General features: G+C 41.8%; 1 protein-coding gene and 1 non-coding gene across 2 annotated transcripts in view; one reads left to right on the forward strand and one right to left on the reverse strand.

Annotated features, from left to right (window-relative positions):
• Window positions 1-1,231: 1,231 nt before the first annotated feature.
• Window positions 1,232-1,306, reverse strand: Trnas-cga. Its single transcript has one exon. It is a non-coding gene; the product is annotated as a tRNA-Ser (tRNA).
• A 1,641-nt stretch (window positions 1,307-2,947) lies between these two features.
• LOC124777454 (cytochrome P450 4c3) overlaps window positions 2,948-19,232 on the forward strand; it is a 315,881-nt gene continuing 299,596 nt past the window's right edge. Inside the window, exon 1 of the mRNA XM_047252874.1 lies at window positions 2,948-3,149. Within this exon, the coding sequence (XP_047108830.1) occupies window positions 2,948-3,149 (202 nt within the window). The remainder of the gene's footprint in view (window positions 3,150-19,232) is intronic.

Genomic DNA, 19,232 nt, shown 5'->3' on the forward strand with positions numbered 1-19,232 from the left:
AAAGGTGTTGCGAGGGCAGCTGTACGAATTTATCGAGAACGCTTCCCACAACGACGACTTCCTGCACGAAAGACATTTGCTGCTGTGCACCAAAGGTTTGTGTCATTGTAATTCTCCACTTGTATGCGATTATTATGCATTTACATCTTAATAAAGTACAGTAGTTATCTGCACCTTTGTAAATTATCGTCAGTATGCGAAACGTATCTTCTGTTCTGATATGATTTACGTTTTTGTTACATCATGACATAATAAAACTGATGAGTACGTATTTAATTTCCTTAGATTGAGAGATACTGGCTCTTTACTGCCCCGCGCAGAAGGCAGAGACCCACAACGCGCCGATCGTACATTGGAAGCTGAGGAAAGAATTCTGGGCCGCATCCAGGAGGATCCTTCTCAGAGTACGAGAAGTATCGCACACTCTCGTTCATCGCACTTTGCAAGAGGAGCGTCTGCGGCCTTACCACATTCAACGCGTACAAGCATTTGAAGAACAAGATTTCCCTTCACGACGTGAATTCTCAGAGTGGTTTTTGTTATACAGTGCGCAGCATGATTTTGTCAACAAAATACTCGTCACAGATGAAGCGTGTTTCACTCGCGACGGAATAACTAATTTCCATAACATGCACACGTGGAGTGTACACAATCCTCGCCACGTAGTGGCAACACATTTTCATCGACAATTTTCCGTAAATGTGTGGGCGGGTGTGGCTCGATAATTACATTATTGGGCCCTATGTTTTACCTGCACGTTTGACTGGTAGCTATTACCGAACGTTTCTAGAGGAAACATTGTTACCAACGTTGTTAGAAGACATTCCGTTAGGCATACGTCACAACATGTGGTTCCTCCACGATGGTGCTCCACCCCACGTTGGTCACAGAGTACGCAGATTTTTGGATAGTCGATTTCCAGGACGATGGATCGGGCGTTCGGGCCCACGTCGATGGCCAGCACGCAGCACTGATTTAAATCCACTGGATTTTTTCTTTTGGGGCCATATGAAGGAACTTTTTTATGCTGAGATTTTAGATGCTGCCAATACCATAAAGGCCAATGTGCATGTGTGTGAACGAGTGCAACGAAACTGGGTTCGCCCGCCGTAATGAAGCACGTTTAGAAGCGAATGGTGGTCATTTCGAACATTTATTGTGGTCCAGAATGAGATTTTCACTCTGCAGCGGAGTGTGCGCTGATATGAAACTTCCTGGCAGATTAAAACTGTGTGTCCGACCGAGACTCGAACTCGGGACCTTTGCCTTTCGCGGGCAAGTGCTCTACCAACTGAGCTACCGAAGCACGACTCACGCCCGGTACTCACAGCTTTACTTCTGCCAGGAGAGCTTCTGTAAAGTTTGGAAGGTAGGAGACGGGGTACTGGCAGAAGTAAAGCTGTGAGTACCGGGCGTGAGTCGTGCTTCGGTAGCTCAGTTGGTAGAGCACTTGCCCGCGAAAGGCAAAGGTCCGGAGTTCGAGTCTCGGTCGGGCACACAGTTTTAATCTGCCAGGAAGTTTCATTTATTGTGGTATTGGTGTAAGAGGAAACGAAGTTATGGGTTTTCTTTGCGTTACGATGTTGTTGTACAGAAGGAAAATAATGTTAATTTAGTATTCGTTATGGCATTGCCGTAAAAAGGTGGAACAGTTGATTGTAATTAATGCACAAGTATCTACTTGGTGATTGATTGAATTTGTACTAATGAAAATACATTGTGTTTGATATTGGCTTGTCATTACTAGTACGACCTTCGTTATCGACTTGTTGAGAAACAGACTGGTTGTATTCAATTCACGTAAAGCGAATTACACATTCTTGACAACCGAAAAACCGTTTACATTCCTTTTTTCGATACCACCTGATTGTCACGCCACGTCATTGTACACGTCTAATGATTTCAATCCTCTGGTCGGCTCGTTGCCTTTCTCTGGTCGCCCCGTCATTGTAGGCAATAATCTCGGTACGTCGTGTACTGTCGGTTGACTACGTAAACAGAAATGCGTATACTAATCTATCCTACGAACATTAGGTTTTAATAATACAAAAATAAAGTACATGATACAAGAAAATGGTTCAAATGGTTCAAATGGCTCTGAGCACTATGCGACTTAACTTCTGGGGTCATCAGTCGCCTAGAACTTAGAACTAATTAAACCTAACTAACCTAAGGACAGCACACACACCCATGCCCGAGGCAGGATTCGAACCTGCGACCGTAGCGGTCGCTCGGCTCCAGACTGTAGCGCCTAGAACCGCACGGCCACCACGGCCGGCCACAAGAAAATCTCATTAGACTTCTTTGTCAAGCACTCCGAGATGTACCATCTGTACAATTTTGGTGCCTTATACCGTTTACAGGGCAACGGCCTTGCCGCAGTGGATACACCGGCTCCCGTGAGATCACCCAAGTTAAGCGCTGTCGGGCGTGGTCGGCACTTGGATGGGTTACCATCCGGGCCGCCATGCGCTGTTGCCATTTTTCGGGGTGCACGCAGTCTCGTGATGCCAATTGAGGAGCTACTCGACCGAATACTAGCGGCTTCGGTCAAGAATACCATCATAACGACCGGGAGAGCGGTGTGCTGACCCCACGCCCCTCCTATCCGCATCCTCCATGAGGATGAAGCGGCGGTCGGATGGTCCCGGTAGGCCACTCGTGGCCTGAAGACGCTTTATACCGTTTACACCCTGTATATTTATGTACCATGTGCGGTTCAGTTTATTTATACACATATTCCGATGAGCAGCTCTGTCGCCTTTTTCAGGTACTGTTGGCGGTCGTCGAAATATTGTGGATGAAAGCGCACCATTAATCCATCAAGCCGAGAGATGAAGTGGTGGCTAGTCGGCGGCAGGGGGTTGCGCCAGAGGGAGTGTAGGCGTCAGCGGTTTTCTCCGAGGTATAAGAGGTGCGGGCGCGCCGCGGCGGGCGCAGTTTCGTTATGGCTGTGTTGGGCCGCGTGTGGGCCGAGGCGTTCGGCTGGTTGCAGAGTCCGGCCGCAGTGGTGCTGGTGGCGCTGGCGGCGGCGGCGGTGCTGTACCGCCGGCGGCGCGCCCGGCTGGTGTCCCTCATACAGCGCATCCCGGGGCCGCCCGCGCTGCCCATCATCGGCAACGCCGTCGAAATCAACGTGGAGCACGACGGTACGGTCCTACACACTCCCACCCGTGGCCGGGCAACGTTAAGCGGGAACTTAACTTCGCTACTCCTTAATCCGTCACTAAACAAGTTATCTTCGCTACACGTGAAAGCGTTATTTTACATAAGGTTCATCGTCAGTTAAAAATAATCGTTAGTGGTGCAGTGTTACGTGGCTTTGTGATTAATTACAGACTTACTATTTTATCAGTTGATTTGTTTTCACCACGTAACGCCCGGTGTTTACGTCCTTCTTCGTTGCTGAGAGATGTATCACTTTTCGTTCTGACGCCGCAACTCTTCCTTTCCTATATCTTTACTACTTTTTATCTATATATATGATGAACTATTGGTTTTACCGTTTAACCACTTTTTAATAACTGTGCAAGTATTACAGGCATCGGGTCCCACCTAATGTGTCACCCGCCTATACGTTTTACATGAACCTTTCAAGACTCGATCGATCTGTTTACAACGAGAAAGCAGAATATCTCTTCCTTTGACGTTGTCCAACAACGACCTAGGAAGCTCCACGCCCTCGCGGCCCAGGCTCTTCCATGGCTCGCGGTAGTTTGCAGCATTCGTTTTACTCCTTGCCCACTTGCCGCTACGTCGAACTTTCGTGGTGATCGTTGCGGAACGTCTTCCACGTTATCTGCAACGTAAAGAAACTTTCTTCCCACAGTATTTCTGAAAACCCAAACACAAACTTAAAGAACATAACAATAATAACTGTTCTTACAATTATTCGTATAAGTCGTGGTCGATTTAATGAGGGGTGGGACAGGCGTAAGCCTTGTGACACCACAGTGGTTAATGCGTAATAGTATGCTTTACGTTGTGGATGTAGTGAAATGAACAAGTTAAGCAAACGCCCCATTACCGTTGCTTAAACAAAAATGTCCTGGTTGGGAAAGTTAGATAGGGCATCGAACAAAAGTAAAAAAAAAAGCCAGTTTAATCATTTAATCGCTTAGTTTTATAATTATTTATTTATCAGTGTAAAGGCACGCCAACAGTGCACGCATTCTGGCTCTTGTGTCAGCATGTAACTAGTGAACAGTCACGCCCAATTAACTTTTTGTGTGAGCTGACCTGCAGTGAGCCGTAGTTGCCAACCAACAGATGTTGCCAACTAAAACGTAATAATTTATGATTCATTTTACTAATTCGTGATCGTGAGAGCTGTAAAGGATTCGAGAGGCAGGAACAAACCAAATATTACTTTATAATCCATGCAATTATCGCAACGAAATCTAACATCATTTAATTTCGCCTTCAATGTAGTCACGCTATAATCGTAATACTGTAATGTTAAAATGACTTCTGCCTGTACGTTACGTTTTAAAACCCCTGTACAAGAAAGACTACATCATCGTTCACAAAAAATATAAGATTATCTTTGTAGCCGAAATGAATTTTTTTAAAGTACTGAACAGTTCAAAAATGCTTCAAATGGCTCTGAGCACTATGGGACTCAACTTCTGAGGTCATTAGTCCCCTAGAACTTAGAACTAGTTAAACCTAACTAACCTAAGGACATCACACACATCCATGCCCGTGGCAGGATTCGAACCTGCGACCGTAGCGGTCTCGCGGTTCCAGACTGCAGCGACTAGAACCGCACGGCCACTTCGGCCGGCTACTGAATAGTATTCGTCAAATACTCGTAGGTACGTTACTTTGAATTTCAGTGAAAATGCATCTACTTCTTAATAAGATGTCGCATTAATTGAAAACGCTCATCAAAAATGCTTCTGCCCAATGTTCTCTTCGAAATTTAACTTTTGCTGGGATTTAAAGCTTTTAGCAGCTTCTCAAACGACTTTGATTCGACGACACTGTATCAAAAAACTTTACTATGCATTGGTCCACACTAGCCTGAGACTTACTGCTACCAATTGCTAAAACGCTTCCAGACTCCAATGCTTCTCTGCCGCATTCTTTGAACCGGATTACTGCTACTGACTCCGCTGTTGATATCTGATTTTTCTTTTTGGCTTTCCCCCACAGGATCCAGCCTTCACTGTTTCTTCAAACTGTATGTACCGTGATTCATGTGCTCTCCTTACGAGTTGTTTCAAATTGTTAGGACTCGAAATACGAGCACCAATTGTTAATTTTTTAGGCAAGCACAATTTACTATCGAAAAGTATTTGTGCTCCTGATCTGGATTCAAAATTAAGGTAATCACTTAAATCCGACCACAGATTTTCATCAGTTGCAGAGCTAGAATCCAGTTCCATGACTTTGTTGCCACAGGCAGTCCACTAACAAAGAATAGTATTTTGCGCAAACTCAGTGAACGAGCAACGATAAACAGCCAACACCGAGGTTATTCTCACTCGCACTCACTGTTTACATCAGTCGCCACTACCCTAACTTGCTCACGCACCTGCATCACCTTATCTATTTAGAACAATATTTCCGTTGGCGGTGTGGCGTCATTTTGTCATAAATAGTAGGTAACTACTTAACAATTAACACACTCAAAGCGGCGCGGGGTAGCCGCGCAGTCTTAGGCGCGGCTTCCCTCCGTCGGAGGTTCGAGTCCTCCCTCGGGTATGGGTGTGTGTGTGTCGTCCTTAGCGTAAGTTAGTTGAAGTTAGATTAAGTAGTGTGTAAGCCTTGGGACTGATGACCTTAGTAGTTTGCTCCCATAGGAAGCTAAACAGTTCGTTAACGTTTTTAAAATTAACTTGTAAATTAATCCGTTACTCGTAAAAAAAATGGCTCTGAGCACTATGGGACTTAACATCTGAGGTCATCAGTCCCCTAGAACTTAGAACTACTTAAACCTACCTAACCTAAGGACATCACACACATCCATGCCCGAGGCAGGATTCGAACCTGCGACCGTAGCGGTCGCGCGGTTCCAGACTGAAGCGCCTAGAACCGCTCGGCCACAACGGCCGCCGTTACTCGTGAAGGTAACTTCGTTAATTAATGATTAGCCAGATTAACGGATTATCGGTCTTGTGCCCAGCTACTCTCTCACCACACATGTGTTGCTCCCCTAGTTTCACTAGACGGCACGTCACGCCTGTTGACTCCTGGACGCACGTAAAAAGCTACAGATCACCAAGTGATTTCTAGCTCGAGACGCCTCTTGCTTGTTGCGGAAGTAAATGATGTTTTCGTTTGTCTGTGCACGTGTTTCAACTAAGCAAGCAAGATGAGTGACAAAAAGGCTGCTAACTTACAACTCCGTCACCCTCTATAGCCAAGTGGTTAACATCACGAAGAATCTGGGTTCTACAGTTGATAATGTCAAGGATTTTTCTCGTGAAGAAAACTGTGAGTTTCTTCAAGTGGCTCCAGGTTCAAAATCTGATCTACTGTTGCCGTTCAATGAAACCTCAAGGTGCGTTCCTGCACTACCTGACACGCCAGCGTCAGTTTTGTTTTCGTGTTCTTCGACTCTCGTTAACAAAGCGTCGTCCTAAATCCTATGCCGTCAGAGGCAAGCGCGGGTGCTCATATCAGATTTGCTTGATTTTCAGCCGTGACCTTGCCACCCCCATGCCACCAACGGATCGAGTGAGGAAACAGAAAGAGACTTAATTTCTGTGGTTTCTGAACTGTATGGCACACTATTGTTACACGTATTCTTTAAAATTTCAGATTCTTCACCCTGAGATTAACTAGCATAAAACTACTTGAAATTTTGCTTTTGCACATACTGCTTGTCTTATATTAATGTCAGATTCGGTAGTCAATGGTAAAACGCTTCGCATAAGGTAACCTAAGCGGTCTTTAAAAATTCGTACCAAGAGATTGATATCATCTATGTAGATATTACTGAGTTTCAAGTCACTCAAGTAATATGGCCTTTAAATCCTATTTAGAATGCGGGGTCAGGGATTTTCTCTGCCTCGTGATGGCTGGGTGTTGTGTGCTGTCCTTAGGTTAGTTAGGTTTAAGTAGTTCTAAGTTCTAGGGGACTGATGACCATAGATGTTAAGTCCCGTAGTGCTCAGAGCCATTTGAACCAACCTATTTAGAATGCATTTCACAGTCCACCAAACTCCTCTTTCTTTTTCTTTCGCTTCCACCACCCGATTCATTTTCTGCAGCAAAATCTGAATTCACTACAGTACTACTTTCTACGAAGAGCTCGTTCATAATCGCTTTTAGCGATCAACTTAGTCTTGTCTTCGTAGATCCTTCAATGCGTGTGAACTAACCACGATTCACAACTAGTGGGGAAAGCCCACAAATGCACGAAAACTAATGCGAAAGCGGAGTACGCTTTTATGTCCACGTCCTGTAGCAACGTAGCATTAGGCTGTTAAGTTAGTACAATATTTTCCAGGGGCCTGGTTGCAGAAACAGCCTTTTCTTCTTTATTTTATCTAGACCATCATTTACAGCCCATTTTTATTCTGCATTTCAGCCCATTTATCTTGTTTCTCGACTAGTGCCATGTATATGAAACATAAGGATACTGATCGCTACCCTTCGAACTTTTGAACTTAAATTTGCCCATGTTGCACGGAATTGCTTGAAGTCTGCGACTGTAATAAGAAATTTATAAAGAACACTTTTCCATCTTCAGTCAAGTTTGTTTCTGAATATCCGTTGGCACGACACACTTCGGCAGCAGGTGTCTAACTGTTGTTTATACAATATTTGTTAGTAACATATTATTGTGAAGGGAGAATTTTTTCATCATGACATTTAAGATACGTTCTGTTGGAATATTGCACAGGGCAACATTATTTCAGATCACACTAACAAACCCAGCAATAAAGCTTTTCGCGCTTCACAGCAATGAGTAGTTAGAAATAGATGTATAAGTAAGTTACGCACCTGCTGCCGAAACAAGTCAAGTCAGTGAATATTCAAAACAAATGTGACTGATGCTGAAAAAGTGTAATTTGATAGAAATCACAAATTTTAATCACACCTTTCATTAGTTAATTCTTTCGGTGATAATTATGGTTCAAAGGGCTCTGAGCACTATGGGACTTAACTTCTAAGGTCATCAGTCCCATAGAACTTAGAACTACTTAAACCTAACTAACCTAGGGACATCACACACATCCATGCCCGAGGCAGGATTCGAACTTGCGACCGTAGCGGTCACGCAGTTCCAGACTGTAGCGCCTAGAACCGCACGGCCACTCTGGCCGGCTGATAATTATGGTTTCAGTCCATTGGAATAGCTTTCAGAGACAAAAACGTATTCTAAATTCTAATAGATTTAATATTTCAAAGCTTATAATGAAAGGCACTCGATTGTGATACTGATAAACTTTTTTGAAACTACTAAAAAGACGCCTGCAATTGCCCAGAAATTTTCCTCTAAAGTTACACCAGGCGGTTCTTAATTAGAACTTTACTATGTTTACACACAAAAGACGTCCAAAGCTTTGTTCTTATTTTAGCTTCAAGGAAATTAAAACTGTTGTAGATTCAAATGAAGAAATTCTGATATAATTACTGCAGTAGCTCGGACAGAAGTTTATTTCACTGTAGTATTGTCTTATGAAAAAATATTTTACTCATTTTATATTTTTAGAATAAAGAATCATAATTAATCGCAAGCAACAACTTTGGAGACAAATTAACGTAGTGTCATCACCAGAAAACTCTTTTACACAGACATAGGCAATTCATTTTGGTTAGTTCGAAACGAAATGTTCTCAGGTAATCCCGTTATCTCTGTCAAACACATTTCTATTTGATTTTTGACGAAAACTGTGCTGGTTGTTAAAATGAATGACAAATTTTCGTCTCGTAAATCAAAATTGTGTCTCGAGCAATATCCACACGTCGCGAAAACTTTCTCGTGTATTCTTCACTACAGCTTAACATAGGGAAAGATTTTTATCATGAATGCACTGGGATTTACTTGAGTGCAACACAGTAAAAATCTCTAATTTCACTACTCTCTCTGTCGACTAGCTACGAAACGTATAGTGTAAGTACGCGAAAATAGATAGTGAGTGATCTGGATAATTCGTTACCGTGCTGTCTGCTTAGGCAAGTAGGCAATAATATTTTTTTCGGAAAGCAATATCATATGGGCATTTGTAAAAGAAATAAATAAAGCCCAATGCTAATGCGAAACCAGGAATGTTATGATGGCCAGTCTGTGCTTGAAAGTATCATTAGATAATATAGCATTTCCGTAGTCTACAAGAATAACTCAGAGGCATACGGGAGAAATTCCGTTTGTTTTATTCGCCTTTTGTGGTAATTTAACTGATTCCATGAAAAATGTGTTGATTACAATATTATTTTCCGTATTTGCCTTACATTCACAAATATAGAGTGTGTGTTTGGAGCATACGGCCGCTCAACGCCGATGTTATTAGCGCAGTTCCACATATTAAAAGAAATGATTGTACGATCACATAGAAACGACCCAGCTGCTAACAGAGGTTTCATTTCATATGTTCTAATGATAATCACAGACACTAATCATTTCGTCTGTCTAAACTGACCGAATCTCATGAAGTAATGAAGTTATGTATGAAATACATGTGGGTGTGTGTGTGTGTGTGTGTGTGTGTGTGTGTGTGTGTGTGTGTGTGTAATCTGCGGGAGGTATCAGATCGCGTTTAGTTTAAGAAAAAAATGGTTCAAATGGCTCTGAGCACTATGGGACTTAACATCTGAGGTCATCAGCCCCCTAGAACTTATAACTACTTAAACCTAACTAATCTAAGGACATCACACACATCCATGCCCGAGGCAGGATTCGAACCTGCGACCATAGCAGTCGCGCGGTTCCAGACGGAAGCGCCTAGAACCGCTCGGCCACCATGGCCGGCGTTCAGTTTAAGAAACATAATCCAATCCACATGTAGAAGCGAACACTTATAAATAGTTAGCCTTCTGGATAACAGTTGATCTTAGTGTTCACAGGCCAGCAACTACGTCTGATACTATTATTGTTTTTAAGTAACCGAAAATAATTATTTTGCTTAGAAAGCTCTCCCGAAAATTTCTTTCCTCCCGTATCGAATACCACAACCTCATACCCTGTTAAATTTACAAGACTATTCGACTCTAGAAAATTATGGATGACATAGTACCATAACTGCTTTATTTATGACACTGCGTCTCGGTTTCTCAGTGGGTCTCAGACAGTACATCAATAGGTCCGTTGTTCGATCCAAAGATTTTTTTCCGTCACTTCTGACCCCTTTTACCCTGGTAATGATAATTTAATGGGAAAAATACGAAGTTGCACTTTTGTTCGAAGTCCACCTGAAACTGTATGTCTTCCTCTGACTGACTAAGTTGATCAATTCGAAGGTCGGAAGAAAATAAGTGTTTACCAACTCCAATACACAATGAGTTTGAAGCAAAGCACTACATCTGCTTAACAAAGAATAAGGAAAGAAAATGGGAGAGTAATGTACGAGAGCCATACTACAGTGCTGTATCAGCAAACAATCTCACAGCCAAAGGTAGAAGATATGCCCCAGACGAACAATATTTGATTCCCTCAAAAGCAACAAAAAGCCTTCGACAGACATCTCATATCAGAGACATTCAATTTATATGCAGAGACGGTGTGCTGTTTACCTTGACCACCCCAAATTACTTTTCCCTGACAAGTAAAATAAAAAATATATTAAGTAAATGTTATATAGTTACTAGAGAGACATTAACCAGAATGATTGCCGTATGTCTTTTATAAATAGTACCCTATATTTTTTATTCGATAATCCACTTCCTCTCCTAAAGACGTCTTCAAAAACGTACCATATTGTAAACATCACGCAAACATGACGTTATTAAAAACGTAACAGAAAGTAGACTCAGACTCTGCTGTACTAGCACACAGTGTAGGCGTCCGGGTAATTCTCCCAACTGGTATCGTCCGTAAACAAATGGAAACGCAAGGAAAATGGACGTCAGTCATTCGGTCAACCGTCTCCTGCTGAATGTTAGTGTAAGCACAACGAACGCCAACGAAGAGAATGTAGAAAGCTACTCATCTGACAAGAACTAAGTTAGCAGGAGATGACTGGTGTACATTTTCGTTGTTTCGATTTGTTACTGGCAACTCCAGCAAGTGGACGAGTTACTCCATGTACCTGCATTATGTGCTAATGCAAGAGAGTCGAAGACAATTTTGTGTTATGTTTCCAGTAACGTCAATGCTACACTGTGAAACTTTTTTTTGACGAGGTTTTGAGGAGACGATGTGGGTTACCGAATAAAAAATATAGGAAGTAATTGAAAAAAGACGTAGTTCTACATATCTTCGTAAAGAACAATGTTGCAACAACGGCAGTCGTGCTGGTTAATGTCACTCTGATTGTTAAAAATTTGCTTCATAAATTTTTTATTTTGCTTATGCACAAAATGTGTTTGGGGTGGTCAAAATAAATGGGCTAATCTGTATATCTGGAGACTGTATTCTGCTTTAACAACATTTTCAATTTCTTCTGGTCTTGCTAAAAATTAATGCAGTTTTTAGCGTCCCGTACCTCGTTCAGTAACAAATGAACCCTTACGGGATAACTTTGTCGTCCGTCTGTCTGTCCGTCTGCCTGTTGGGTTGGGTTGCTTTAAGGGAGGAGACCAAACAGCGCGGTCGTCGGTCTCATCGAATTAGGGAAGGAAGTCAGCCATGCCCTTTCAAAGGAACCATCTCGGCATTTGCCTGGAGTGATTTAGAGAAATCACAGAAAAGCTAAATCAGGATGGCCGGACGCGGGATTGAACCGTCGTCCTCCCGAACGCGAGTCCAGTGTGCTAACCAAAGCGCCACCTCGCTCGGTCTGCCTACCTGTCCGACTATTCTCAGGTACGGGTAGACGTATCAAGTCGAAATTAAAGTCTTATGTTAAGGTCTACGCTCCCTTGGCGATGTAAAATTGTGAAACTTCCAAGTCACTGCAATCAACAGATATAGCCATTTATGTCTCATATTTTGATACTCGCAAATTCAGCTATCAAAACTTACAGAGTACTTTTCCTTGGCCTAGAATTATGAAATGGCATGGAGCAAGGTTTCACTATACAAGCAAAGGAAATAATCAGAAAATTGGGAATTTTTTGTTGTACGACACGCAAAAAGTATTTCTTTTGTCATTTGTTATTCGTTCCAAATTTGACATTAAATAATTCTCGAAATTCTTGGAATCCCAGGGGCCGACATCTTTCTAGTATCAATGTCGTTAACACGCAAAAATCGGTGAGTTCCCCGTTTCGAGGAATAGCTGAACTGTCTTTATACATAATTAAATTTGCACAGTACCCTCAGTGTACGAGTCCTACTCACACCTGGCCAATTTTGTAGCAGTGATTTAGCAAAGATGTTGTTCTTTGTAGTTTTGCTGGAATTCGGTCTTAGAAAGCACCTATCCTTCAGCACTAGGAACTGTCTTTTAACACTGTTAGACAGTTGCTCTCGATTTTCAGAACAGAATATATCCAGAAAATTACTTTACGTAATTCACATCAATACTTCACAATTGCACATTAGTAGTTTTTTGTGGAATCAGTTGTATGTCACTGCCGACGCGGTTAGCAGTTCTCTGCATACCATCTGTGTACGAGGGTAAGTCAAATGAAAACCTTAAATATTTTTCTAAATATTATTTATTGTGCAGAAGTGGTACGTAGCTGCATTACTTTTCAATATAATCTCCCCCAGGCTCAATGCAAGTCCTCCAGCGCTTGCAAAGTACATAAATTCCTTTAGAAAAATATTCCATTGGTAGTCCGCGCAACCACTCATGCACCGCGTGGCGTACCTCTTCATCAGAACAGAACATCTTTCCTCCCATTACGTCTTTCAGTGGTCCAAACATATGGAAATCACTTGGGGCAAGGTCTGGTGAGTGTGGTGGATGAGGAAGACACTCAAAATGTACTCCTGTGATTGTTGCAACTGTTGTACGGGCAGTGTGGGGCCTTGCATTGTCATATTTCAAAAGGACACCTGCTGACAGCAATCCACATCCTTTTGATTTGATTGCAGGCCGCAGATCATTTTTTTAGCAGATCTGTGTATGATTCACTGGTGACAGTGGTCCCTCTAGGCATGTAATGCTCCAAAAGGACGCCTTTTCGTCCCAAAAGAGAGTCAGCATAACCTTCCCTGCTGATGATTCTGTTCGAAACTTCTTTGATTTTGGTGATGAGGAATGGCGCCATTCCTTGCTCGCTCTCCTCGTTTGCGGTTGGTGTAAATGAACCCAGGTTTCTTGCAAGGATGCCATCACCTTCTCGCTCAAAGCGCCGAAGAAGTTCTTCACAAGCGTCAACACGTCGTCCTCTCATTTCAGGAGTCAGCTGCTGTGGCACCCATCTTGCAGACACTTTGTGAAACTGGAGCACATCATGCACAATGTGGTGTGCTGACCCATGACTAATCTGTAAACGTGCTGCAATGTCATTCAGTGTCACTCTGCAGTTTTCCTTCACTATGGCTTCAACTGCTGCAATGTTCTGTGGAGTCACAACTCGTTGTGCCTGACCTGGACGAGGAGCATCTTCCACTGAAGTCACACCATTTGCGAACTTCCTACTCCATTAGTAGACATGCTGCTGTGACAAACATGCATCACCGTACTGAACCTTCATTCGTCGATGAATTTCGATAGGTTTCACACCCTCCCTACGCAAAAACCGAATAACAGAACGCTGTTCTTCCCTGGTGCAAGTCGCAAGTGGGGCGGCCATCTTTATACTGATACTGCGACGGTATGTGTGCATCTGCACTATGCTGCCACCTACAGGCCATTCTGCACGCTGTTTGTAGCACGCTTACCAACTTACAGAATAACGGCGAGAAATTTCGATTTGTTATTACAAATTTAAGCTTTTCATTTGACACATCTTCGTACTTAACATACAGCGAACAGTAACTGGCACAAGAAAACTGAAAGCTGCAGAAAAATCTAGGATTATGAACAACGATGTAAATGAAGTATGGCGCATTTTCCATACGTAGTACAAGAACCAGAAACCTAAACAATGCTTCCCAACAACTGAATTTCTAACGAGGACAGTGTAATTCTGAATCATATCTTACAATAAAATTCAGAACCTTCATAATGTGGAAAGGGTAAGTTACTAAATAATTTATGGCAAAAACTTAAAATTACGACATTATATTTGATGTGCTTTGACGTTATATTTGCGGAAATTAATTTTTTCTCATTTCATTCAGAGTTTGTCTGGGATTCGGAAATTTCAGGTAATATACGCTTCGACTCACCAAACACGTCTGAAACTATACAACTCTAATCGAAACTTATAAGTTTTTCCAGGAGTTTCTTGTTTACTAGGTGGACGGGAAAAGACAAAAAAATAATAATTTACTCCATCACTGTGGATACTGCATCGGAGTAAGGAACAGCAGTACGCGTGATAAGTCCTGAACTCATCAAAATATTACAGTAACATTAAATTCATGTGCGACATCTCACGGCAGCCATAAATTTTCACAATAAATTGCAAACATGACTTTGTAGGCACTGAGATACTCCGTGTTGTACTTCATGTATGTATTATAGCTCATTTACTCTACAAATGCAACTAGGTATGGTCCTTGGGGAAAGGAATTACGTTTACACGTTCAAAAAGGAATATATGATAAATCTATATTCGTATTTTGACCCTAAGAAATAACACATCTTACATTTTAGTGTCCTTGTTAACGGAAATTAAAATTGTCTGCATTGAAATTTGCTGATCGCAGCAACAAATTTTGTTACTTTGAGAAGCAGATTATAACAGACATATAGCGTTCATCGTATGTTGCTCTGCATCTCGTATTAATCTATGAAAGCATTTGCATACAAAAAAATGGCTCTGAGCACTATGGGACTCAACTGCTGTGTTCATAAGCCTCTTAGAACTTAGAACTATTTAAACCTAACTAACCTAAGGACATCACACACATCCATGCCCAAGACACGATTCGAATCTGCGACCGTAGCGGTCGCGCGGTTCCAGACTGTAGCGCCTAGAACCGCTCGGCCACTTCGGCCGGCCATTTGCATACAGTTCGATGAAACTGTGTACGTACTGCTTGTGACAGACATATGACGTTTCGGCAGCAGGAAAACTAAACCACTTAGACCATGACCATGCTGCGTGTTCTCCCTGCGTTTGAAGAGATGTAGTCGGATACAAATAGTCTTGGTACAATGCAGAGTAACAACGGAAAGAACTGACGTCTGTTCCACGTACTGAACTGTAAACTCATCCTCTAATTTGCAGATATTACGATGTAAGCCAACAATTAACACAGATTTTCGAAGACATCTGTGACAATGTCGTGTGATACTCATCAGAACCGAGCAGTTTTATTCTTTACACAGAATATAAATTCATCTTGCAACAAAACCAAATGAAATTCATTGTAGTATTACCAGATTTTATTCATCCAACTGACAGCACTTCTAAATGTTTTCGCAAAACGTCAAAGAACTGCAAAATTGTCGCAAAATAAATTACATTTGTTTTCGATCAGTACTGAAATTCATGGTATCAGAAAAAGTAATAGTTACCACAGTTCAATACATTTTAGTAACGTGTATTTAGCTTTTCCCATTACTACCCACTGCAGCATTTAACGATAAACCATTCCCTGCTGCCGAAATGATACTTCTTTTTCCATACTATTCAGTGTCAAATGAGATCATATTTTTTCAGCAACTAAACTAACAAGAGTGTCAGTCCCTGTAGGAATGTGGTTCACAATCGATTTAATGTCGGAAACAGCACTTCACTATTATGAAAGAAAACATTCCGGCAAGTAACCTAGTGAAAGCAATCTTTTATTTGATATTAGTCTAAAATTTAGCTCATTATGTATGACGAATAACTATATGGTTCTTCTAATTTGTGAGGAAATCTGGCGTGGTCTCTAGCCAATTTTTTTCTATTTCGCACTAGGGAACAACTTACGAAAATAGTGTAATACTATGCACTACCATTAGTCATTTTGTAATATGTCAAAGCTAGTAAGTCCATCAACAAACACCATTAAAGAACGCATCCTCAACCATTTCAAATCACAAAGGAATGCAAAATAGGTATCTAATAACAAGGATTCGTTTAGGAGCACCCATGCTTAATCGTGTCTCAATCATGTTGCATATATTCGTTGATAATACTTGAGATCTTTTGCCAGAGGATTCTGTTTTGTGTGTGTGTGTGTGTGTGTGTGTGTCTGTGTGTGTGTGTGTGTGTGTGTGTGTGTGTGTGTGTGTGTGTGTGTGTCACCGAAGACCGTGAGAAACGAAAAAGCTAGTTCACCAACAGAATACTGTAAAACTTCGTTTTATCTGCTGATCCGAACTGCGCCGGAACTGTCACAGCACAGGTCGGGAATTTAAACATTTAATTATAACTGCATCATCATGTGCTCAAGTTTGCCGCACGAGTATTCACAGCAACCATCTTGTGTTGTGATATAAACCTTGATTCACCTGAAATGTCTTATTGTTTTATTATAATTATGCCGTTAGATCGTATGACTAATCATGGTGCACCAGTGATAAGACACTGGATTCGCATCGGGGATGGTGCAATTCATACGCCAGACAGGACACAGAATTCTTCGTTAAGTTAAACTATGTATGAAAGCCAACATTTCATCTCGGAGCAAGTTGTAAGTTGCTGGTTCATGTGGTTGCCGGTAGGTGTCTTCCTGTTGGAGCCACATTGTTCATTAGACAATGTGCGTCAGGTCGGGCAGATTATTGGAAAAAGTATCCTAAGATTACATGAGTGCATGAGAAAGCTCGGATTGGTTTCTTTAAAGTAAAAGCTTTGTAGTCCGCCTCCATAGCTGCGCGGTCAGCGTGGCGGAGTGCTACCCGAAGGGGCCCGGGTTCGATACCCTGTCTGATTTTAGTGGTATTTCGACGTAGGTGATACCGGGACTTTTTTACATGTATACCTGCTTCTAATGCCGTTATTAGCATCGCGTCTAAGAAAATATATCCAAATGATTCCTTTTAAATATTAGTTTTTTGAAAACTACGCTTCCTTCGAAACAAAACTATTTTCTCCTTTCTTCCTTACTCAGACATGTTTGTATTATCTTCCGTGGGTCTCGCGTTCTTATTGAAACTACATTCATTTTAAAAATGGGACTGCGCAGATTGGCCTGCTTTTTAGAGGTTATTACTTCACAGCTTGTCATGTTTCCCATCTTGAAACACTTCAAGTATGTAAACACGACGAAAAACATGCCACACTGTAAGTCAATAAAACGCATAAAACAATTTCAGAAGTAACATGAGACCCAATGATTATGACACGTAGATCTCTAACTACATTTGAGTAAAGAACAAAATAGGAAAATGTATTGTGTTAGGAAGATGGTGGAATTTATTTCTCAAAGACGGAAGAGCAGCAACAAAAGGTTTGAACCCTAGCATATACACAGTGCTTGGTTTGTAAATAGAAAGATTCCGGAACTGTGACCTTCCAGGGAGTGTTTTTTAAATTTAGACTTCTTAAAACGTTACTTTGACACTTTTCTGACCATTTTGAAAGTGTGAATGCAACATTTATTTTAATTGCTTCAACCGCAACAAAAGTCCTATCGTAACAAATCTCGAAATCTGCTATTCTGATCTTTTTTCGTCAGAGGTTACCGGTGTACATAGTCACAAAATAAGCCCTGTTATATGTCAGTCCCAGATCGCGCAAAATATGTCGTGGTCGATTTTGGGGTCTTAGCAAGTATCCTCAGATGAGTTGTCATCAGTTTGAGTTTCAGCTTCAGAACTGTGTACGATATCCCAGGCCTGGCTAGGCACAATGTACTTAGGCGAGGCATACGGCCTTAGAAGTAAGCTCAAACTCAACTGATAATAATATGAAAATGACTTGCTAAGGAGAATTAAAAAAGATTAGCTTCCAAGGCAGCACACTTACCTGCCAACTCCTGCAACCACTGCCAAGCCAAAGTGTTAGATGCAGTATTAGAAACAAATGTGGTGACATGCTATTGTACCTCGTCTCCTGTCAGTATTTTACAACAAGGTGAACCAGTGCCCCAGTTCGGCAGCAATTCAAGGAGCATCTGTATTGCGGCAACAATTTCCCGCTTTGCTGACGTTGGGTAACCGTTTGATGTGGATGCGCGAACGAAAACAGCGGTGCGAGGTCGCCGTGTTTACCATCGCCTCCTACGCAAGGCACCGGCCACTCGCCGACGCTTGCGTCACGGCGTGCTCCAGAGGACGCACGGGGCGCTGTCCGGCGTGCGGGGAGACCGCCTGGCTCTGTGGCCTCGCAGTGCCGTACGTCTACTGTACACAAGCTGCGCTCCAGGCCTCGGACGTCACGTAGAGACGACCCCTACCTCCCCGTCTTTCTGATGACATCCTGCTCGTAACCGATTAACTCCATCGTTACAGGGTTCAACTAGTCCGACAAGAAAAGAGAATACATACGAGTATTATGAATGAAACACACACAACACTCGCGTAATATTCTACAATATTTATTATTGGTTATACGAACCGGTATCCTGCTGTTACCCCACCATCAGCTACATAGGCAAGTATGTGGTGCAGTGAAATTTTCTTGGACCAAAGATTTTAAACTAGTGCATCTATGGAGTACCTCCACTTGCAGAGATAAAAAATATTGATGGTAGAATTAGGAACAAAACAAAACGAATTACTTCAGTGTAAAAGCGATGTAAGTTTATTAAACTAAGATAAAATATGTGACTCGTTAACTAATAAACTACTGGCAAATTACAACAGTTGTACATAGAAGAAAATAACTGATTAATAAACTTTAGTGACATATTCCTCAGACGCGGCTGAACAACATAATCTTGTCTTTAATAGGTCCTATTAAAAAATGAAACACTGCACCAGTTAGGTATTTTCTCATAACGCACACAAAATTCAAAACAACCTTAGGAGACATGAAAAGCAAAGATGGTAACATTAAGACCGCAATGGAAATTTCACTGTTAAGTTCAGGGGATACAGCAGATAGATGGAAACAGTATATTGAAGTCCTCTTTGAGGGAGAAGATTTGTATGATATGATAAAAGAAGAAACAGGGGTCGACGTAGAGGAGATAGGGGATCCAGTATTAGAATTAGAATTTAATAGAGCTCTGGAAGACT

Source organism: Schistocerca piceifrons, chromosome 1, assembly GCF_021461385.2.
Source record: "Schistocerca piceifrons isolate TAMUIC-IGC-003096 chromosome 1, iqSchPice1.1, whole genome shotgun sequence".
NCBI classification, from domain to species: domain Eukaryota; kingdom Metazoa; phylum Arthropoda; class Insecta; order Orthoptera; family Acrididae; genus Schistocerca; species Schistocerca piceifrons.